Raw genomic sequence first — 25284 nt, forward strand, 5'->3', positions numbered from 1 at the left:
TATTATTTTTGATAGACTATTTATTTTTATGCTGAACAGAGTTGGTGATAAAATGTTGCACTGGGGCACACCCATTTCCTGCTCATAAATCAGAAAGAGTGGACCCCACCTGTGCCTTAAACTGACGATCTGATAAAAATTCTGATATGAATATTGCTAATCGGCTTTTAAGGCCCATATCAGCAAGGTCTTTTAAAATACCACATTTCCATGTGGTGTCGTAGGCTTTTTCAAGTTCGAAAAATATAGACACCACCTGTTTATTTATACCATTCGTAGTCCATAAAGAGCGTTTCGAGTTGATAATCGCAAGATCCATTTCCAAACAACGTTTAACACTAGCTCCCGAAGACAAAGGTATGTAAGAAATTATACAAATAAGAAATACAGCCGGTAACACACAAGAGAGAAGCAGTCATCAGTTTTCAATGATGCCGGGCAGACAATGAATATTCCAGACATGAATTCCATATTAAAGTTCAAATTCATAGTCCGTGAATGAGTTCCAGGTCAAATAGCAGCTAAACAAGTATCTCAGTCGCGCTTTCATTGCAACTGTTCATAAAGGCATCATGCTGATGTAATTAGCATGGCTACCTTTACGGCCCCTAGCCCCAGGTTAAGCGGTATTAGATAGAGTTTGAAAATGAAGAGCGTTACAGACCCTAACCGATCAGATTAACGGTAACGGACGATTACGTCTTTCCCGTTAATATGTAAAGTTGTCATGCTACATTCCTCCCTCCAGGAGGGTGGAAAATTACCAGTTATCCAAAAAACTATTAAGCCGGTTTAAGAGGCTCTAAAGTGGCTCAGGTGGTAAATGGTTTAGAAAAATATATAGTATAGTAAAATACGAAGTTGGTTTACGTAATTATTAGTAGGTCAATGATTAAATCTGTGTTCTGCCTTTTTCCGGTCCTTGATGGCTTTACGACAGTCATTGTCGTACCAGGGTTTACTTTTGGATTTGGGATTTGTCGAGGTCTGAGGGATAGTTCTATTGGTAGCTCGTAAAACAAGCTCATTAAATTTGAATATAGGATCATCTGCTGCATTGAAAGTCTTTGGAGTGATATCAGCCTCGCAGAACATCTTAAATGCGATCCAGTCTGCTTCTTCGAATTTACTCCTAGCTACACGTTCTAAAGAATTAGAAATGATATGCTCTAGGATTATAGGAAAATGGTCACTGCCACAAAGATCGTCATGCACCTTACAAAAGAAAAATCAAGAAAAACTAATGGATCTGTGACATTGAGGTTGATAGTAGAATAAGCGCCGTTACCCGGATGTGAATAGGTATTAGAACCATCATTGAAATAACACAGTTCCTCTATCCATACGAAGTCTTCTATCTTGCCCTTATTATTAATGTTATTACTGCCTCATAGGACGTTATGGGAATTAAAATCTACTATCATTATAAAAGTTTTTGGCAATTCTATTAAATTATTTAACTGGAAACCTGACCAAGAAATGTTAGGAGGAATATACACTGAACAGAATGTTATTGTTTCAGACAATGAAACACTAACAGCCACGGCCTGAAGCTCTGTATCCAGAGCAACAGGGCTATGAATAATATTGTTAGTTATGAAGATCGAGGAGCCGTCTAGAGCTCGTTCTTCTTCAATACAATGGGTGTTATAAGGTGAATAATTTTTAAGAGTTATTGTATCTTTGTCAGGTGTCTTTAGGTGAGTTTCCTGAAGACACAGGGCAATATGATTTAATGATTGGACTAGCTGTGTTATTTCAATCAAATTTACTTTAAGACCTCGACAACTCCACTGTATAATTTTATGTAAGGAAGTCATTATGGACATAGACGTGTAGTAGATTTATGTGTGGACCGAGGTCGGCCCTTCCTTGGAGATCGGCTGGAAGATCTCCCTGCTGCGGGGGATGATCTATTCATCACATCCGCCTCTGATATTGAAGGCCCATCCGACCTCCAGTCTCTCTCCAAATAAGGGCCAAAGTGACGTGTTGGGCGTGAGGATCTTGCAAGACCAACACGCCCTCAGCCACCAGGATCCTGTCCTTGGAGATTACGGGTCGCAACCCACGGCAAACAGGTCGCTCCCCGGTTGCCTCTCACACAACCGAGAAGATGTGAGCCTATTATATTCACCGGGCTCACGCAGGAGAGCTCTAGGTTAGCCGACAAGCTTGCTTAGAGGTCCTATTCCTATCACCCCGTAAACCCCACGGGGGCAGATCGATTAACTCTGAGTAGTATGCCACTTAGTCTGCAGTGATGAGCAGATTAAATCTTGTTACCTTATTTACTTACCTAAATCTTGTTAAATCTTATTTACATACGTGTTCTTGTTGATAATGAATCATCAAAATATAGAAAACGCGTAAGTGAACATTCACTGAGTTCTACATAGTTATATAAATTTGTAGACCACGGTGGTTGACTAAGCATCCCCTAGGCCTTGATCCTTTGAACTGCTTTCATGTGATGAAATTTTGAGTAATTCTGGACCAGCGACGCCTAGTATATTGCATTGTCATGCTTTTTCACCCAATTCTGCTAAAGTGATAGCGCTACATGTAGGGGTGGGGCTGGGGGTAGCGGTAGGTGATTTCCCACTGCTTAAATATTTACATGAACAGTTAGAATAAAAACCTTAACTAAGGTAAATAGAAATGTGGCGGTTTTATTGCAGTTGCGTGGGTCTATGTGCCAAGTATCACACTGTCACTACTCTGGTTTTACCTTCTATTTATTTATTTATTTAATTGGTGTTTTACGCCGTACTTAAGAATATTTCACTTATACGACGGCGGCCAGCATTATGGTGGGAGGAAACCGGGCAAGGCACGGGGGAAACCCACGACCATCCGCAGGTTGCTGGCAGATCTTCCCACTTACGGCCTTTTACCTTCTACGCTTTGAGACTGTTATATTTGCCATATAAGTATTACACGTGACGTTGCTCTGGATACACTTGCTATGCTGTACGCCTTTTGTAGTACTGTATTCCTGTATAAACCCACATTCGCCGAGGCTTGATCCTTTTGCATTGTTTTAATGTTATTGTATTTTAAATGTTATGACAACACAGCTTTTTGAGGAAATCTAGACCAGTGACGCATAATAAATTGCAGTTAACATCACTGCTTTCTTTACCTAATTCTACTTAAGCTATGGTTCCAGAAGGGCGTGCTATTTGCTACTATTTATGCATTTACATGAACAGTAAGAATAAAACCTTGACTGAGGTAAACTGACAAGAGGCCTTATTTCACCGGCTACGTGTGACCATTTGCCAACTATCATACAGAGCAACTATCTGCTCTGGATTTGCTCGCTATGCTGTACGTCCTTTAAAGTATTACCTTAGCAATATTCGCTTTCCATGCATAAACGTAAAAAAAATCCCAGACATGAGAAAGAAGCTGCAACTTATTTCCTGTAAGTCAAGGCAGTTGCTACTATAATGATGTTTCCGGTGTGGATGGCTTACCTTCACCAAGAGATTCCATGCGGGAGGCAATAGTGACGCTTTCTCCAAAAAGGCAATATCTCGGCATTTTACACCCAACGATGCCAGCAACGACTGGTCCTGGTCAACAAATAGTGTAGCAAAAAACGTAACTAATGTCTTAAATAAAGTTATATCATGGCTGATAACATTGGTATTTGGCGCCCTTAACTAGATCCTGTGTATTATGTGACAATTTTAATCAACGGCACAAGTTATTACTGGAAGAACTTGTATCCCAAGGTTATTCCATCAAACGTCTTCACTCTAAGTTTCTGAAGTTTTTGAGTGAGTGTAGTTCTCTGTATAAGAAAGCAAAAGTGGACAGAGTGTCCAGAACCTCTGGCACTCGCCATCATGTGTTCTCTTTTAAAGTGAGAACATCAGAAATAAAACAAAAGGTTCAGACATGTTTAAAATCAGATAAGAAAAAACCAAAACAGTTTAAACTTGAAAACCAGCATATTTTAAAAATAGTATATCTAGAAATCTATACGTATGGCCCTCAAATATTTTATGACAACATCACCAGCGATGCCGTCCAGGATAAAATTGTGAGTTAGACGAGAATGCCCAAATAGGGCACCTTGTTAAAACGACTTGGTCTCTACGAGACTTTTCGTTAGTATAAGTATTGTAGCCAATGACAGGATGAATAGCATCCAATTTATTCTAATAAATTATTAAAAATTTTATTAAAATTTTGTTTTCTCCTTTTGCTTTCTAATATGCTGAAACTCAGCAGTGTAATTCTCCGCGGAGGATTTCTCCCACAGAATCAGAGGATCTTGCAAGACCAACACGCCCTCAGCCACCAGGATCCCGTCCTCGGAGATCACGGGTCGCAACCCACGGCAAACAGGTCGCTTTCCAGTTACCTCTCACACAACCTAGAAGATGTGAGCCTATTATATTCACCCGGTTCACACAGGAGAGCTCCAGGTTAGTCGCCTTACACGCCAAGCTTGACTAGAGGGCTGAAGTCCTATTCTTATTACCCCCGAAACCCCACGGGGGAGTAGTACTTATGTTAAGTCTGTGTGACTAAGTGACCTGTGCTTTTAGGCCTTATCGCATACAGTACGTTCATTTGATTGGTGGTTTATTTATTTGATTGGTGTTTTACTCCGTACTTAAGAATATTTCACTTATATTAGGTTTGTGTCCGAAGACTAGCTGAACTTATGGAGACATAAAAGACATATTAGAGGTTTGCGTCGAGTGAATAACTGAACTTGTGGAGACATAACAGACATATTAGGTTTTTGTCAGGTGATTAAGTGAATCTGTGAGGGCTTAACACGTATAATAGGTTTGTGTCCAGAGACTAATTGTACTTATGGAGACATACCACACATATTAGGTTTGTGTCCAGTGACTAACTGAACTTATGGAGAATGAATGAATGAATGATTATGGCTTGACACATCGGCAATATCTCAGCCATATCGTGGCGAGAACAAGTTGAAAACATGAGGCGGTGCAAGTTTTCAATACAGTAGTGAAAACATGAACACGAAACAAAAAAGTTTGGACATGCTTAAAATCAGATATGAAAAAAACAAGAGTTAAAACTCAAAGACCATCACATTTCTAAAAATAGTTTATCTACAAAAACTGTATATGTAACTTTTATCTATATATATTATTAATAATTAACATTAATATCTTATCATAAAGGCCAATGGTCCCCAAATAATTTATGACAACATCGCCAGCGATGCTGTCAAACAAATCATATACAGAGTTGACTGTGTAGAATCTTTGCCGAACATGGCCAACTCATGGTGACATAAAAGACATATTAGGTTTGTGTCAGGTGATTAGGTGGACTTGTGGAGGCTTAACACGTATAATAGGTTTGTGTTGGCTGACTAACTGACATTGTGCAGGCATATCGCATGTATTAGGTTTGTGTGGGGTGACTTACTGACATTATGGGAGCATAACAGATGTATTAACTTTGTGTCGGCTGATTAACTTACATTGTGGAAGCATAACAGATGTATTAGGTATGTGTGGGTTACTAACTGACATTGTGAAAGCCTAACACATGTATTAGGTATGTGTGGGATACTAAGTGACATTGTGGAAGAATAACACATGTATTAGGTATGTGTGGGTTACTAAGTGACATTGTGAAAGAATAACACATGTATTAGGTTTGTGTGGGTTACTAAGTGACATTGTGGAAGAATAACACAGGCATTAGGTTTGTGTGGGTTACTAAGTGACATTGTGGAAGAATAACACAGGCATTAGGTTTGTGTGGGTTACTAAGTGACATTGTGGAAGAATAACACATGTATTAGGTTTGTGTGGGTTACTAACTGACATTGTGGAAGAATAACACATGTATTAGGTTTGTGTGGGTTACTAACTGACATTGTGGAAGTCTAACACATGTATTAGGTTTGTGTGTGGGTTACTAACTTATACCGAGCCCGGGGGAAAGCCACGGCCATCCGCAGTTTGCTGACAGACCTTCTTATGTACTACCGGAGAGGAAACCTGCATGAACTGAAGCTGAACTCACAGCGTTACATTGGTAGGAGGCTCCTAGGTCATTGGAATAACACACATACTTGTATTCAGTTTGTGTCGGGTGACTGCGTTAGGTTGGTTGGGGGAGGGGTAACTAACTGACCTGTGTGGAGACCGACGCGGAGTTTGAAGTGTGTTCCCGGCAGGTGGGGGATCTCCACGCTGGTGATGTTGTCCAAGAGGTCCAGGGCCATCGATCCGATCTCGGCGGCGTGACGTTTTCCGTTCCTCCGCGGCAAACCTATTGAATGAAAAGAAACCATACCAGACCCTGATAAAACAAAATACAGAGTTTGGGTCCAAGTTTGCGTGTTTATGCATATGTACTTCTATAATTTTATAAATGGTAATATTTATCGTTTATTGTACTATTTAGGATTGTGTTAAAAGTGAAATAATGTCGGCTGGTACTTGTTTATAGGAGAAGGTCAGGCAAGCAGCATCCCAAAGAAAAGTGATATTTAAGATTATACTTGACGATTATACTCTCTAGCCAAGCTTTTAAACAATACTGCATTTACCAGTAAGAATCAGGCAGCTCTCAGCCCGCTGACGTCTATTTTGAGCTATCAATATAATCAATCATACTCCCTGCCAAAATCGAATTTGGTTAGTGACACGTAATACTACAAGCCCGCACATTGATAGGTTGTAGGTCTATAATATTGCAAGGGAAATGAAATTGGGACACCTGTACGAATTCATAATGTTAAACTCCATAAGGCTGGTTTCGACGGCAAGAACTCAACAAGTGGCATGCTGGAAAAAGGATGTGGAGAGTAATTCGTTTTACAATACCTGCTCTAACATGCGGTTAGAACAAACTATACGCAGTAACACAACCTGCACTACCGTTTCAGCGAACACACTACATTCCTTTTTTTTTATAACATAATTTCTTAGCATACAACACTAAATCCATATTGCCGTGAGATCATATGCTCGAAGAGATAAAATAAACTTCATTTACGGAAGATATATTATTGTACAACGTGCAAACAATGTAAAATATGAGCTGTCAGAAATCGGGTTTAAATTAATGCCGATAGCAGTTTAGGTAACTGATTTCGCCCTTAGTCAAAACATATTGAAGTCCACCCAATATCCAACATGCCACAGTTTTTGTGTTTGTTTTTTTTTTTTTGATAATTATGACGTGACTCGAGGTAATGAGTTCTAGCCGTCGGAACAGAGCCTATGCAGTTTAACATGATGAATTAGAAAGTTTTCTGTGCAAGAATCTTCCCTTAAGAGCTTCTAACATATCGATGTGCACAGCTTGTCCTGTTACATGTCACTTACTAAAGGCAAATTTTGCTAAATGGTAGAAATTAATAGATATTCCATCAAACGCACTCATTCTTCAGTTTATACAACCTTACAGTGAGGATATATCACATTCTCCTCAAAAATCTTAAATTTCATGAAAGCATTAAGACGGTTGGAGGGAGATATGCATCTAGGCGTCGCATACCAGCTGTCAATCAAAATGGATGTTCCGGGTCCATGATTGCAAGGCCGATTGCTAAAGTACGAAATTAGGACAGAATGGTGCAAAGAGAACCAGTCAACAGTATTCAGTGACGTTGAAAAGACACATTAATGTCGATATATTCTTGGTTAGGTTCAAAGCTTACAGTCTGGCAAGTGTATATGTCGGGTATTATTATAGGACATAACTAAATGTAGGTATATTATTAATTATCATAAACCTATGTGTGTTACCCGCTTGATACAAAGCCCCCTGATATTTTTTCGCATCACCATCCTCTGAACATTTTGCACGCGCGGAACTACTTTCGCACACAGTGACCTTTCCCTGGGAAAGCCCCGCGGTCCTTGACGGGGATTTCCATGCAGTGCTGACCTATTTACACGAACATGCGATTTATTCTCCCTAAAATTAAGACCCAGAAAAACTAATATATTAAAAGCTAATATATTTTTTCTACACTGTCTACATGCCAACATAATGGGCAAAAAGGTTACATTCAAATATTTTCGTCGTTTCTTTGTGTCGTCTGCTTCGTCATTTTTGGCGTCAAATTACATTCCGCAACGCTGATAGCTGTCGATGTCGATTCAGGCCAAATTTCTAGCTCGAGACGTTTGCAAGTCATCTGCACATGAAGTTTTCTCCTGTAAATATTTAAATTCGCCTTTTCCTGCCGTTCTCCTTTCAAAAGTTTGTTGTTGTTACTCCATTATTTCTGGATTTCCAAACTGTTAAACGGTTTTACCTTTGGGACTGTGCTATACTTTTAGTGTTACCAGTGCAAAATTTTGGTCATCGACGCCCATGACAACAACCTAAAACGGGCGTCATTTCCGAACAGGAGGCCAACTTTCGTTGAATGCGCTGAGAGGGAGAAATCAGAGTTTGTCGTGTCAATGGGGGAAAAAAAACACTGTGCGGAAGACGGAAAGCGTACTCAGACTATTTTCTAGATTCCTGCGAACCTTTCCTCGCGAAGATTATCGGGAAATTGAGGACATACCACCGGTCCAGTTGAACAATTACGTTGGATCGATCCTTCTGTCCCTGAGAAAACACGACAGTAGCGAGTATAAACCTGACACTTTGGCCAGTTACCACAGGGCCTTAGAACGCTATCTACGTGAACATGACTATTTGACAAAGGATTTCAAACTTCAAACGCAAGGAGCTCAAACAGAAAGGCAAAGGGAACAGGCCAAACAAAGCTGAGCCACTGACAGAAAATGAGGAATGTATACTGATGGAAAATAAAGTAATAGGGAACCATAGTCTGCGCACTTGTCAACAAAATATGGTTGATGAATTCCCTTCATTTTGGCCTTCGTGGAGGTGAAGAAAATCGTAAACTCAGATGGGAGACGTGACTTTAAAATGTGATGAACAGGGTACAGAATACCTGGAGTACAATGAGCGACACTAAAACTAGAAGTGGTGAAAACCCAAACATGCATGTCCGCCCCTTCCAGCCAAAACAATTTGTGCTCGATAACAAAGTCTACAACCACCATAGGCCACCAAAAATGTGCACAGCCGACAGCCCATTTTACCTCGGCATCAATTACAGAGGAAAAGCTTGCAGTAATGTATGGTACAAATGCTAATCAATCGGAGAGCACACCCTAAAATCAATTATGAAAAGCATGGCAAAACGATCGAACCTATCTGGCCGTTTGACAAACCACAGTGCCCGCAAAACAACATGCACCACTCTCGATTATGCTGGCGTAGCTCCCACGACTATTATGCAACTCACGTGTAACAAAAATGTTGCAAGTATAAATAATTACGCTGTTGCTTCTCATGGTATGCAAGAAAAGATGACCCACATCATTTGAAATGCACCAGTCACACTGCCTTCTGCTACGAGCGTAACTCTTCCTCCCCAACCCAGTACATCCACAGAAATTGATGCAGCTGTCCCATCATGTTCTACAGTACAGAATGATCTGTTTGTTTCACAGAATTTGACACACAATGTAAACCATGCCACTAGAACATGTACAACTGCCGTTATTTTCCAGGGTGCATTCTTCTCAAATTGCACGTTTCACCTCAGTTTCTGCCATGGATCAGCTGCCCATTTATTTTTTTGAAAAACTCTACCAAGAACTCAAAAGGGACTTTAACAAATTTAAAGAATTTCCGTCATCCACATGAAATTAAATCACTTCTTCACTTCTAAAATGGGTTTTTGGCCTGATTTTTAGCGCGCTTTATAGCTGCTATACTCAATTTCAAAAGGCCACTTGTCAGGTTTGAGATGATGTTTATATAAACGTTACAGTTCTTGCATTCAGATACCAAATTAGTTTTGAAAAGCCAGCTATACTTACTTGTTGATGTTGCATAAATAATATTTCCACGGTTTTTCGAGTCTTTGTTTCATTTTATTTTCTTTTTTTTTGCCCAATGTTTTGGTCTTCTGTGGTGGTCAACTACTTTGAAATATGCTATATTTAGAACGAAATCTGTGTGCAATAGTTTGTGAGCGTCATGACGGCCTGTGCACTGCCAGACACTATAGGCTAAGCAAAGTAGTTTGAAGAAATATCTAGATTTTATGGCCCCCAAATTAGTGTCAAAAGGTATATGATAAATAGATTATCATTACACTGTGCAGATCTGCATCATCGAATCTGCTCTCGTTCTCTGTCGTTGGGTCGCCATATCCACCTCGCCCTGCAGATACAACGATGCATATCAGCACAGTGTGATGATAATCTCTATATATCCAAGAGAGTCATCTGGTACCTCACTTGCCGTCCGGATCATTACAGATTAAGGAACATTTACAAGGGCTCTCAGTTTAAAGAAATTTACACAAAGCACCAGATACATTTATCTGAACCATTCCATTAGCACTGAAATTCCGAATTGGTGTCATGGAACGTTTACAAAACCTTATCCATATGCCGTAATAAAGGCCCAATTTAGAATTTTCAATTCATTGAATAATGACCTTCACATCAACATACGAGCGGTACCAAAAATCTTGAATTATGCATATTACATTTCCGCAGAAAGATTTGCGGGAAGTAGGTAATCTTACCAGAGGCCACCATGTAAGCGTCCCCGATGGTCTCTACCTTGTACACGTCGTAGTGGTCGATCCTGTCGTCAAACAGCGTGTACAGGCTGTTCAGCATGTTAACCACTTGTACGGGAGAGCACTGAGCCGAGAGAGACGTGAAGCCAACGATGTCCGAGAAGAAGATGGTGACTTCATCAAACGTCTCAGCGGTCACTTTTTCGTTCTTCTTCAGCTGCTCAGCCACAGTTTTCGGAAGCATCTGGTACAACAAAGAATTGGTCCGCTTCTGCTCCTTCTTCAGAGCCTTTGTCCTACAAATATTACTATCGTAATCAATGGACTCACCTACATGTACAATGTAAAAAGCTATTATTTTTGATTAATAAGTTTTCAATAATATTTTTGAGTCACTTCAATTCCTTAAAGTAAAAGAAAGATAAAATACAAGTATGAAGGAAGGTTAATCATACACACAAATGAAACAATAGTTTCATTTATTCTTTCAGATTTTCTTAAGAGTGATGAAAGGCATTCAGATACTTGAATATTATGACGGGCTTTATGAGCTATACTGGCAGTATTTAGGAACTTTGACCTTTTTTCCTAATGTTCACCATAAGGAGGGAAATTTGGCGAACATTATTTCTAATCAGTAATCCTGAACTCATGGGTAAAAAGAGTTATTGCAACATCCAGTGTCTTGATTCGAGTTGGAAAAACGTCTGTGTATCACAGTTCCTTAACCGATAGTAAGGTTCATAAAGCCCATCTTAGAATTCAAAATGTTTGAACGCCTTTAACTCTTATGACAAAAATTCAAAATAGTAAACGACAGTATGTTTAGGCATAGTTTTAAGTGATCTATTTAGTGAAGCCTACTTCTATTTTTAGATGTCTTTCCCTTTAAGAGTATGTGTCATGTCAACTGTTTAATACGATATGTATATCCAGCTGCAAAATTAGGTAAAAATAAAACGATGTCCAGAGTGTTTCACGACCATCTTAGGAAGTAAAAAAAAAAATTAACCGACATAAATGTGATAACCACACAGAATTTTAAGTATTTCTCTCCTAGTGACGTCTAATAAATTCCAAGTACATTGTAACATCCCTGCTGTTGTTTTCTTCATTCTTCTTAAACCATGGTGCTAGAAAAGGGACAAGCGGCCAGATTTTCACGGGTAATATGTGTGCCAATTTGCCCATCTTCATCGCCACTGCTCTGGTTGCTCTCCATGCTGTAACCTTTTGTTTTGCGTTGTTTGAGTGATGCTTTATTAATTTTGAGTAATTCTATACCCGTGACTAGTACATTGCAATTACTGCACGTTTTATTCTGCTTAAGTCATGGTTATAGGGGGCTCGTAGGGTGCTTCTAATTCAGCTTTTACAAGAGTACTTAGAATAATATCCGAACTGAGAAGTTGACAAGAACCTGGATTCCGCCAATTATTTGTAACCTATCACACTGCTCTGGTTTTTACTCTAAGCTGTTGGCTTTATATCAAGGGCTCTATAAGACATCTAACCGACCCATAAAGGTATATCTATCCCTTTGGCGAAACCCAGGTGTTTTAGCTAGTGACCTGGTATTAAAAGGTGAACATACCTGTCAGCTAGGGAAACGGAGAAACATTGCATTTCGGTGGTCAAAGAGTAGACTCCCTGTAGGACGAGAGGGCATATCATTAGAACTAATCCAAACACCACGCCGATAATAATCATCTTGGTGAGATCTTCTTCATCACTCTCATCTAGCTTCGCAATGATTTTATCCATCAGAGCCTTCTGTGTTTCCAGTAGAACATCCGTGTAGACTGACATCTTGTCGAACCAGTTCTCGGCCTCTTCTATAGACGCGTTCCTGTCCAAGATGTTCAGGCGAAGGTCAAGTCTCTGATTATTCAGATCTGTGAGAAATGACCTGTTGTTCTCCACAAGAGAGTCGAAGATGTCCGCTGCGATGTCGGAGAAAAGTCTAGCGGAAGAGAAGGAGGCGTTAGCGTCGTCTTGACTCTCAGCGAACCATAAGTAGTCGTCAAACGTGGGGAAGCCACCACGAGCCAAGCAGATGGCGCCAAGAGCGCGTTCGAGTCCCAACGATTCCTTAAAGATAAGAACAAATCAAGATGATGGTAGTGATGAGGAGTTTTCACCTGTTACGTTTGATCATTTGCCAACTATCACACTCTCGTCGATGCTCTAATTTTTCTCTCCATGCTATACGTCAAAATAATATATTGCATTTCTGCAAAAACCACGATTATGCTGGTGGACTACGCATTCCCGAGACCTGGTCCCTTTGAATTGTATGTTAAAGGTGATGACAACATAGCATTTTGGGTAATTCTGAACCAATGACGTCTAATGTATTAATATCACTGCATTTTTATTACCTAATTTTGCTTAAGCCATGGTGAAAGGGGTTTCTATTTATGCATTTACAAGAACAGTTAGAATAAAACCCTAACTGAGGTAAATTGACGAGAGGCCGTATTTCATCTTTTACATATGACCATTTGCCAGCATTCACATGAAAATTTGGCAACATTCACAGTCGTCGCTGCTCTGGTTTATCTCTCTGTGTTTATACGTGTTAATTATACATTTGAATTATATTTAATATAGTTTCATCCTTGTTTGATCCTTCGTACCAGGATGATATTAGATCGCACAGGATTGTGATAGAAACTCACTTTGGCCTCCGTGATTTCTAAGAAAGCCACAAGACTTCTCCAGACAGTCCCGGAACGCGCCTCTGAGATCGAGTCGTACAGCCAGTTTACGAAAACAAGGATGTTGTTGGTGTAATGCTGCAGGTCAGAAGAAAGGATAACATGATAGATGTGACTTGGACAAAACAGGTGTGACTTGGACAAAATAGGCGTGATATAGACGAGTGGCGTCTAAAAAATTGCACCTTGCGTCACTGCATTTTCCCCCTAATTCTGCTTAAACCGTGATCCCAGAGGGCGTGTAAATTGCTACTACTGATGCATTACATGAACAGTTAGAATAAAACATTGACTGAGGTAAATTGACAAGAGGCCGTATTTCACCTGTTACATTGTACGTCTGACGATCTGTCAGCTATCACACTGTTGGCACTGCTCTAGTCTTACTCTGCATGCTGTACATGTACGTCTATAATTATTCAGACATAGATATAATCGGTGTAAAATATGGATATAATAGACGTTGTGTAGTATACTATTGTTCAACTCGTGCGTCGTATTCAACAGATATATGAAGGCCTATTATTGGAATAATGTAAGATCTGTATAATGAGCACGAAAACATATAAAAAAAAACAGTAGTGGAGTTTCTAAATACATGGCAGAAAGTCTTTAGTCGTCAACGGGGCCCCACAGTGTCACTATTGTCCATCATCCAAGTTTTTTAAATATTAAATATTGACATCAATATAAATGTGATCCCTTCTACCCAAAAATTAGTGCCTTATTAGATACATTTTAGTAGCTGGCTAGCAGATGTCAGTTTCTTTTCTTCTCTCTCTTTCGTGTTGTTGCCAGGTTTCATTTACTTTTTACGTTTCATATTTGTTGGTGACCTGTAGCACCTGACTGGTTGAGCGCTGCACACCACTTCCCATTACTGGACCTTCTGTTAAGTGGCACTAAAATATTCACCAGAAAAACATTCTTGGCAGTATAGATTTTAAAACGGATAATTTGTGACATGGAGTCAAATAACAAATCTGGCTATTGCTCTTACATGAAGCTCTTCTGTCACTGATTGGTTGATACTGTCCATTCTATAGCGGTGCTGATTCAAAAACACCTTAAACTTCTCCTTCTTCTGGAATTGTTTGAGGTCGTTGTTGTCGGCTTTGGGCCATTGGTCCAATTGTTCCAGTGTTCGGTCGGTCGCTGTATACGCTTTTAGCAGCTTGAGTTTCGTTTCCGGTCCAATTGCGCTCAGATATAGGGTGCTCTGGTCGCGTTCCGTCTGCAACTGGTGAATGAGCGTTCCGAGCTGGGTGGTGAATCGGAGACCGTCACGTATCGATGTGGCGTCCAGGAAGCCCTGCAGTGTGGTGGCAAACGTATTCGCCGTCATGCCGATTAGGATCAAAATCGGAACGCACACCACGGAAAAGACACGACAAATTTGTTTCCGTTTACCAGAGGCTGTGATGGGGTTGCCTATTGACAAGAAAAGACATTTGATTTATTTATTTAATGAAGTCGTAACTATCTTCAAAGGAAAACCCTTATGTTTATGGCCAGTATCTCTCGAGTGTAAGGAAATATTTATTGTTCCAAAATTATGTTTGATTGGTGTTTGACGATATACTGAAGTATATGTCACTAGATGACAGGTTCATTCTTGGACAAAACAGAGAGAAACGTCCTGACCCAAGGCTGCAGCCGAAGCAGCGGACTGCAGATTATTAAGAGCAAGCACACTGGCCAGTAGTACAGAGTAGAGGGCAATATAGAGAGTAAAACCTCAGCAGGGACAACAGTGTGATAGCTGGTAAATGGTCACATGTGACATTACAGACTAATGACACAATGTCGAGGTTAAAATTCCCCCAGAGGTCTTCCTAGACGCTTTGTACTTTGAAGGGTTTGACTTGTTACTAAATATTCAATAGCCAGAAATGAACGTAGGAGACATCACAACATTAATTACAAATTTAAATAATACTATTTCTCCATGTCATTTTAAGATATTAACCATGGTCGCCTAACCATGATCTAATTCATTGGCTGACTGACGGTCGTAAAGTTTTCATTAGTATTACTACATATTAGATTATACTGATATGTGATTAGCACAATTACTGAGGCGGATAATTCATTTATGGGTATATAGCTTCGATAAACAATTGTAATTGTTAAAATCGTTCAATGGTATTTCTTTAAATATCACATAGGACGGGTGGAGTACTGCTGCTGTTTTTTTACCCGAGTCATAATTTTATCTTAACTATCTGTGGACCATGTCTGCTTTGTAAAACTGAGGCCAAATGTGATCTTATCTATGAAATCTGTGAACCCCACACACTTTATCTCCTTCGTATCCTGTCACGATATACACTACATCTACTCAACACGATCCTCACTTACCTTTACATGTACCCCAATTACTCGTCTACTTCGGCTAAACTCATAAACGACCTTAATACGAACCTCACACCTGCACTATGTATCTCGTCTATCATTATAAGTACCCACATTTACAAGTACCCTCATTTATCTTCAATTAAATCTATCATCAACGACCTTATGAAGGAATCGGACAAGTTCTGTAAATTTTGTGGGATATATGTTTATCGATAAATTTTAACTGCTGCCGAGCGCTTGATAGAGCTGTGAGGAAACACATGTATGTTGAGCATTTTATAATTATGCTGTCTCTTTAGTTATATTGTTTGTTCCATGTTCATGAATTCCCCTGCACAATGATCTTAACGATCAGTTAAGCGGTAATTGGGTTGAAGAATAAAAGCTAAAACCGTGAACTCAAAATCATTTTGGAAAATACTCAGAAGTGTTGGACTTGTCCTTAACATATAACGGTAATATTTTTCTTACTTTGCAGAGAATCTAGCTCTCGTTATATTGGCTGCGGCTTTAAGCCAGAAGATTTGTCAGGTCGGTGGAGTAGTCCACCCATTAGCTTGATTGCTCTCATATCAGTTAAAAATCCCTGATTTCAACGTGACCTACCTTTACAGTCGACCGCGATTCCACTCTCTCCGCCAGCTCGGATGTGTAACATTTCCATGATGGCCGCGTCTAGCTGGGAGGGTGACAGACTGGCCTCAGAGGTCATGACGGTGGAAGGCATGGTTGGGGACACACGGGCAGGGGCCACCTTGCTTTTTGTGACTCGCCACATCGTAATCTTTTCACCTACGGGTATAACACACGTCAACACAACTTAATTCCTTTAGCCTTGCCTCATCCGTTTCCCCCAAATAGGAGTAATCAAAGCCTTTAAGCACAATGACCCAGTAAACAATAACAGAGAATATGTGTGTCTTTAAATGACCTGCGTTTATAAAGCCATCAAGCACAAAGGTAGAATTTCAATGATGCGCTGATTTCCATAACATTGGTATGCAGAAATGCCCAAATACAACAAACATTAGAACAGATTACGGAATATCAGTGTAAACACATGATTTATTTCCGCCATATCGTGGAGAGAACATGTTAGACCCTGAAAACAGTATGGGGATCAGTGTGAAGTCGGCAACATCCAAAACCAACTCTAACGAGAACATGTTAAACGTTGAAAAAAGCATGGGAATCTCCGTAAAATAGCAACACCCAAAACAAAAACCCGGCGAAGGCATGTTAGATCCTCGAAACAGTGTGGGATTTCAGTGACATCATTCAGACATCAAACCCGGCGAAAACAAGTTAGAACGTGGAAACAGCAACAACTTCCACCAGCAACATGTTCCACCTCCAACATGGCTGTGTTATTCACCACGTTATCAGACATACCTGTGTTCTTCAGAAAGGGAAACCTCTCAGAGCTCCTTTTTTTCTGGTCACTGCGCTCTGAAGATCATCTGTGGAAGAGTTTGATAACGTCTAAACCTAACTCTGTGTTTCCTACGTATACCTTTGTTTCTATGACCACGCCAACTCCTGCTATATGACGTTCATGCAGTTATCAAAAACCACTGCCGATAATTGAACACACATGTTTTGCTGACTGGGTGATAATTACAATATTTCTACACCCACAAAAGTGCGAAAATGCTGGACTGCTCGCCCAAGATTTTGAGCAGGGAGTCGTTCAGCAATAGTCCGAACACATTATACATCGTTGCTGAAGAGAATGAAGGAAAGGGTGAATGATTACGTCTTAATGCCCCTTCGGCGCTAGCATTACGTGTGAACTGGCATCAGAATCATATTACCCCTTCCGTTTTAATTTGTAATTCTCTGTATGTTAAGGTTTATACGTTTTTTTTTTCGCTGTCAGTAGACCGTTTTAATGTACAGGTGTAAAGAATTAGAAGTGAGATGCTCCAGGAGCTTTTGGGAGATCTACTAGGAGACCTCACAGGTGCAGATGATGTATCCATCACGTCTGCACATGTTGTTGACGGATCAACGTCCTCCAACGATCCAAACTTATTAAAAGTTTATAATAGAGCTTTAATGGCCTTAGAGGGACGCTCCAGGGGGGCACTAGGTTTATCCCTTTTATGATTTTTCTCAGATTCATTTTTGTCACCCGTTACTTTCTGTACAGAATCAACGGGTTTATGAGATTTGGATTTTTTATCACATGATGTGTCGTCAGATTAAGGAAGTGCTGGATAATCAGGTAAAGTATTAGGTATTTTACAAAGGTTCATAACAGTTTGTGATGAGGAGCTTGCTGTGTTATTTAAGGGATTCATGACCAGTTTCTGTGGGTGTACTTTGCCAATGGGCCAAGTAAAAGCTGTTTGAACACCCACAGAAACAGTGGTTTTCCTTACAACATTGGCATATGTAGATGTAGTAAGGCAATGCGTGACAGAGACCAGACGCTTGGCTTCCTGACGGATATAATAATTTGACATTTTAAGTTTATGATTTCTTTTTCTTTTTTTTTGAAGAGAGGGCAGTCCTTGGAAGAGGTCATGTTGGCTCCGCTACAATTCAAACATTTTATTGTTTTTGTGCAGTCAAAGCCCTCGTGACCTGCTTCCGCACATCTAAAACAGACTAGTGTGTTGCAGCATTGACTCCTGCCATGGCCAAACCGCTGGCAGGAGAAACATCGGGTGGGGTTAGGTATAAACAACTCTTATAGTTTATATAGTTGTTTTCTGGCACATTCCAACAAAATGTTCCCAGATTTCATTTTTTTTTTACCTGTTTCAGAGTTCCAGCATAACTTTTTACTGTTTTTTTTATTACGAATGGATTTATTTTCATTTTGTCTTCATTTTTATTAGATATTACTAAGAAGGGAGGAAAATAAGTATTTTCTCCTTCAATATCTAATGGAACTTCATTTTTTTCTTTTTTTTAGCAACGGCTGTTGTAATTTCAGATGAAACTATGTTATATTTTAATTAATTTCACCCCGCGTGTCCCCCACCCGCCACGGAGTGCCAACAAGGGCGAATTTACCTCTGCGGATGACCAGCAGAGAACAGAAACAGGGAATCCACGCAAGGTATACTTGAACAGATTGAGTTAGACCAACAAGATTAAACCCAATCTATTCGATTGACCGAAGTGCATCTGGTGTTAACCCAACTTTACATCAAAATACGTGAAAGAATACCAAACTGGATCAAGTGTAGGGCTTGACGCGACCAGCCCATTGATGGGACCGGGCCAATCCCACCCCCTGTCTCTCTCCAAGTAAGGGCCAAAGTGGCGTGTTGGGCGTGAGGATCACGCAAGACCAACACGCCCTCAGCCACCAGGATCCCGTCCTCAGAGATTACAGGTCGCAACCCACGGCAAACAGGTCGTCCCCGGTTGCCTCTCACACAACCGAGAAGATGTGAGCCTATTATATTCACCGGGCTCACACAGGAGAGCTTTAGGTGAGTCGACTTTTACAAGCATGCCTAGAGGGCTGAGGTCCTTTTCTTATCACCCTGGAAACCCCACGGGGTGAAAATGTGATGTTTGTGAGGTGTTTGTTTACTTGGCTGTGAATTCGCCTTCGTTTAGTCCAATACGACATACTATTAATACTGTACTATTAACTATAGAACATGTTGTTGTTGTTGTACAGTTGTAAAATTCGTGTCTATCCGCTGTGCTCTTTACGTGTAAACGCCAAAATAACGGAGGGAGGTTGGTTGACAGTGTTATGGAAGTGAAAATACACCAAAATTCTGTGAAAGAATGAACGTCTAAACCATTTCAGGCAAATATTTTCAGAAAGAATTTTGATGGATCTTACCAGAGTTTTCAGAAGCAGGCGACAATGAGCTGGGCGGCATATTCCACCATTCCTCGTCGCGGAATACACTGTCTGGACTCGTCCAGAACTGGGCCGACTTTGTGCAAGCACATTATCTTTAAATCTTTGGCTGTCCGTTGCGGAGGTTGTAAACGTATTATTCTGCCAGGGGCAGATAACTGGCCCAAGATCGATAACTCTATAATTTGCTTTTATAGATATTGTAAAAACGTCGTCAGTTAAACGAATAAGTCATGATCTCAGCACAACATCAGGCTAATGCATGTAAGTTACGTAAGTGCCACAAGACTGAAGTGATTCCAGGTAAAGGTTTTAATAACAGAGATCTGATCGAGGCAGCGAAGGAATGATTTTCCACAATTGGCCCGGTTCAGGGGTATTACGTATTTTATACTGGTAGCTAAATTTGTTCCCGCGGAATCTGAACCGATGCTGGTCTAGTTTTGGTAACTGACTGATTTACTGCCGCAATACGCGGCTTCAACACCGGAATCGGCCCACTGGTGTCATGTTTGTTAGGCTACCGTGGTGCAGACCTCTGATGTTGGTCCCAACAGAGAGGTGCGGTGCTAGGCACTCCTTCAGCAGTGTTGTACACCTTGCCCATGTAAGGATATGATGTTTGTCGCAGAGTTACTGTATAACATCTTCCAAGAATTCTCATACACAGCTTAAACATATTATGAAGACAAACAGACGACAGGCCGAATTTCACGTCGTAACTACGATCACGGTGGCCTGTCAGCTCTGTGTTACTACACCTCATTGAGACTGTATAACGTTTACTTTTAGCATATTTGAGATCGTTCAAATAGATAGCGGGAAAGTTGGCGCCATCTGTGTTGCCAAGTTGTGACAATAATATAACAATATAATATAACAGAATATGTTATATAAGGGGGGAAACATTAGCCGTTCACATCCTGTTCCATGTAACGAAAACTGATCTCTTAGTAGTTCCCAAAGTTTGGGAATCGCTTTCTTCGTCAGTTGACACTGCGCCATTCCTTAGTACGTTAACGCTTACCTGTTGGATGTGGTAACCTTATCACTGTGCGACATTTTCACACGCACTTACATAATGTGTGTGTGTAGCCTACATGCCGTGTAGATTCTTTAAGTGGGGACTTAATATTTGGACCTCAAGACTTACCAGGGGCAGAAATATCAAGTGTTAAAGGAAAATGACCTAGTTGGCCTGTAATATCCCCACAAGCTACACTGAACACTGTAGCCTTAAACACCACGAATTTCCTCAGCACACCTTACTTCTATCTTGACATGCACTTTTGTGATTTTCAGTGATATAAGGTGACAATTATCATAACAGCCTGTACAATCCATGCGGTTCCCAGATAAATCAAACAAAATCCGAAATCAAACGTCTACAGGGCCAGAGCCGGTTGTGCATCACGGGCCCAGTCATACCTACCGCTTAATACCCATTTAGTAACCAGTTGACGCCTGAATTGAGCCAGTACACACAACAGATGTATAAATCTGTCTGATCCTGAGCGAATTAAACAAAGAAAAACACAGTTGATGATAAAAAATATTAAAGCCAGTTACCATCAAACACTGAGTATGTGTCCACTGATCGGAAGAATATCTATCATGAATAAAACTGCTCGAATACATCGACCGTTGGCAAACGGGGAAGAAAGGAAAACCAAGGTCAATCGATCATGTAAACAAAGAACTTTCACTGGCTATACTTCACAAATCACCGATTAGTTCGGGTGAATATAGTAACTGGCGAATACCGATACTAAATTTGCGTTTCAATATGCAAGGAGTTAGGTCACCCTTTTGTAAATCTGTATATGCGTTTTACAATATAATATGAAAGCAGATAAGACAGAAGCGTCGAAACAGTTTCTATAACTTTATATTGCAAATGCATGTTTTTTTTTTCTAAACCCGAAATAACATATACTGAAGTAATAAAGATTGACCAGTGCACCGTTACCAATGTTAAAGGATGAACTAAAGCCCAAAAATGTGAATAAAAATTAGACGATGGTTTATTATTCCATTCTAGTTTATGCAGTGTAATTTGTTATTTTGAATGGTTTTCTTCACTGGCCCCTCTTTTGTTCACCTCTCTCTGCCTTCTTCCTCCCTGGCTGTCAGCTGTGTTTGTCAGCGCATGATTTCCCCGACCAATTTGATCCGCTATTGCTGAGTACAGCCTGTTCTTCAATACCGATCCTAATATAAAACAGAGACGAAAATACATTGGTAACTAATATACCTTGTAAAACTAACAGGCTACTTAAACGTGTTCTGCTGGTGATACTAACAACCATATGATTGTAAACAACGTATGTAATGGTTGTTCATCGGTGATATGAAAACACACTCCACATGACCATTGTTCATTTAGCAACATCACATATTTACGAATCATAATCTCAATTTCTCAAACTGTGATATGATTAAACTGTGTTATTTAACTCCACATGGATGTATTTTAGCATCCGCACACTCATACAATAAGAGGTTAAAGTAGACGTGATGGAGTTATTGCAACTTGGGGGAAAAATATGAATGTTAATTATTCTAACTTCTGACAGCATCACATAGATAGAGTCCACCAAATGGTCTCTTCGGGACTTCACCAGTCCCTTTCCATCCTTTGTTTTCCACCAAGTTCATTTTAAGAGCGACGACATGGCCCAGCGTCTGCGACATAGTTTGGCTTTCTTCAGTTCTACTACTGTATTTATAAAGGTTACCACTCATGGGATGTAACATTATTTATTAAATTACTTGAATTTTTCATTAACATCTATGTGAAATTCGGAGATACCATTTACCAACAGTACATAGGATTTCCAGTGGGTACCAATAGTGCACCTCTATTGGCAGAGCTATACCTGTTTTCATGTGAATACGACTAAAAGGGATAATTTCAATTTTGATATTGTAAATTATCCTCATTTAGATAGCAATATACCAAAGGGTCCTGCATATGGCGCATACATATCTCGCCGTGTAGCATTTGTCAGATCTTGCGTTAATTGTGATGACTTTAATCTGCGTCACAAGTTGCTAGTTCAAAAACTAGTTTGTCAAGGATACTCCACCAAACGCCTTCATTCTAAGTTTCTCAAATTTTACTATGAGTATAGCAATCTTGTTGGCAGGTATGGACAGAGCGTTTCAAATTTCTGGCGATCTGCATTGTGATCAACCACATAGACGACGCCGTAATCCTTATGTACATATCTATCGCATACATGGTATTAAACATAGATGGCGCTGGTTGCCGAGTGTAACTGTCTGTCTTGTATACAGCTTTTATACAGACCGGCATGTTATGTGTAACATCATAGTTGGCGTCTCTTGTAGTATGAGATCCTTCCATATTAACGGGAAAGACGTAGTCGTGCGTTACTTTTGAATCACAATCTGTTCTGTTAAGGTCTGCAACGCTCGTCATTTTCGAAATGTATGTAATACTGCTTAACCTGGGTCTAGGGGCCGTACAGGCAGCCATGCTCATTACATCTGCATGATGCCTTTATGAACAGTTGCAATCAAAGCGCGGCTGAGATACCTTGTTTAATTGTTATTCAATCTGGAACTCATTCATGGACTACGAGTTTGAACTTTGATATGGATTTAATGCTTGGTATATTCACTGCCTGCCCGGCATCATTGAAAACCGCTGACCGCTTCTTTCTTGTGTGTTACCGGCTTTATTTTCTATTTGTATAATTTAGCACATACCTTTGTCTTTGGGAGCTAGAGTTAAACGTTGTTTTGGAAATGGATCTTGCGATTGTCCACTTCGAACGCCATCTTACAAACTACGAATGGTATATGAATGTCGGACGCTTATATTCGAACAATGTCTTTTACAGACGAGCCACCTATGAGGCTAAGACAATGGACCTAAACAACCGAATTGATAAAAAATTGTATATTTCAGCAGAATTAGAAATATTTTAACCATTCAGTGGACTGAAGGTGAAGACAAATAAGGATTTAAATGTATAACTATTTGTCATCTGTGCTAATATTCAGTTTTAGTTTAGAGACAGGAAAATTGAAAACTTAGCGAGTTACCCTGTTTGAGGAACACCCAACTCAAGTGAGCGAAGAGGAAGATCTGTATATGTTACAGTAACATGTATACGAAATTTATTAAAACATCAAGCAAACAATTAGTAAATGTGTATTTCAGACTAAAGCGGTTATAAGAGAAAAGTTAATTAAAAAGGCGTTTGTGTAGCCCGGTAAACGAGTTTGACCTCAATTGCGTCAAGTTCTTCAAAGCACTGCACAGGCAGAAAGTCGTCCGCTTTTATGGCAATCGCTGCCTTCAGAATTTCAACGCCGTTGCCCACAAATTAATAGAAATTAATAACAAATTAACAAAACTTACCTATGATATGTGATTGTTTCAATGAACAATATCAACGTAGAAGAAATACAAGCTGTTAAACGGTCACTAGTGTGCTAGTATCCGTATCGGATTCACTGTTTTTTTTGTTTGTTTTTTTTTTTGCTACTTGTTTTCTAATCCACACACATTTCACATGTCAAAACTGCCAAGCTCGCACCTGTTCGTGGATGTGGTGTTTCGTTGTTTATTGCAACAGGAGATTTTGAGATTCAGCCTCGGCAGAAGTTTGATGGATTTTAGTATAAGTCATGTTGTCAATGTTCAGTTAGTCAACTGTCCAACACGTGGCTAATCGTTAGAGTTCAGACTAAAGCCGTTTTAAATCTCGGCGTCGAAACAGACATTCGTGTGCGTACGTGAAGACAAATAATCGTCCTCTGACATATACGAGGAGCCGTTTTGGTACAGTTTTTCTGATCTGTGAAAATTATTCGCACACATCTTAAAATCGTTTCCTAATATATCATGGGTATGGGAATTTAAGATATCTGAAAGATATTCACTATAACATCTTAATGTCATGAAGGCCAAAACGGTTTTAAAGGAAGTGTTTTAACACGCCGATGTTCAGGCAAGATGTTATGTTTAAACATGTGCCTGGCTCTCCTTGGAGGAGTATGTCAAATGCCGACTCCAGTTATACTGCTGGAAAATCTGTCAGTGCAGGTTTAAGACGTTTTTGCTTCGGCTGCGTTGGTATGAGAGCTTCGTCGTCATCACTCTCGCTTGAGAAATATCTCTTTTGTTTGCGTCTGCAAGGGAATCTTTTGCTGATGATCAATATCACACAAACATGTGTTACAACCCAAACTGTCTGTATTATAAAGAGATGGCTTGTTCGAAATACACGACAGTTTAGCCGCACAAAAAAATAACCAAAACCAGCAGATTTTATTTTACAACAATTTATTAGCTTTAACAAGAACAGATAATAAGACATATACAAATACTAAAGTATTTAAGTTTAACAAGAAAGGATAGCAGTATCTATACAAATACTAAAGTACTTACGGTGTCAAGTCCAAATGGACGCATATATTCCACAATACATACCACACAGGCATAAATGCTCAGAGGCAAATTTCCACAAGAGGGAAAATCCACAGTATAACAGAGTGTATGACGAAATATACACAAAGTTCCACAGACCGGGTCCGTGTATACCGATTACTATTCCTCGACATTCATGTTATACTGTTTATTTATTTATTTATTTTTTCTTGATTGGTGTTTTACGCCGTACTCAAGAATATTTCGCTTATACGACGGCGGCCAGCATTATGGTGGGTGGAAACCGTGCAGAGCCCGGCGGAAACCCACGACCATCCGCAGGTTGCTGCAGACCTTCCCACGTACGGCCGGAGAGGAA

General features: G+C 40.0%; 1 protein-coding gene across 1 annotated transcript in view; it reads right to left on the reverse strand.

The window, feature by feature from the left end:
* The window catches only part of LOC135464053 (uncharacterized), a 43203-nt gene that overhangs the window by 8333 nt on the left and 9586 nt on the right, over positions 1–25284 (reverse strand). The window contains exons 4-10 of the mRNA XM_064741528.1: positions 16273–16458; positions 14309–14739; positions 13270–13386; positions 12183–12679; positions 10592–10884; positions 6148–6285; positions 3483–3581 (exon numbers count right to left, since the gene is read on the reverse strand). Coding sequence (XP_064597598.1) covers positions 3483–3581; positions 6148–6285; positions 10592–10884; positions 12183–12679; positions 13270–13386; positions 14309–14739; positions 16273–16458 — 1761 coding nt within the window. The remainder of the gene's footprint in view (positions 1–3482; positions 3582–6147; positions 6286–10591; positions 10885–12182; positions 12680–13269; positions 13387–14308; positions 14740–16272; positions 16459–25284) is intronic.

Source organism: Liolophura sinensis, chromosome 3, assembly GCF_032854445.1.
Source record: "Liolophura sinensis isolate JHLJ2023 chromosome 3, CUHK_Ljap_v2, whole genome shotgun sequence".
Taxonomy (NCBI): Eukaryota; Metazoa; Mollusca; class Polyplacophora; order Chitonida; family Chitonidae; genus Liolophura; species Liolophura sinensis.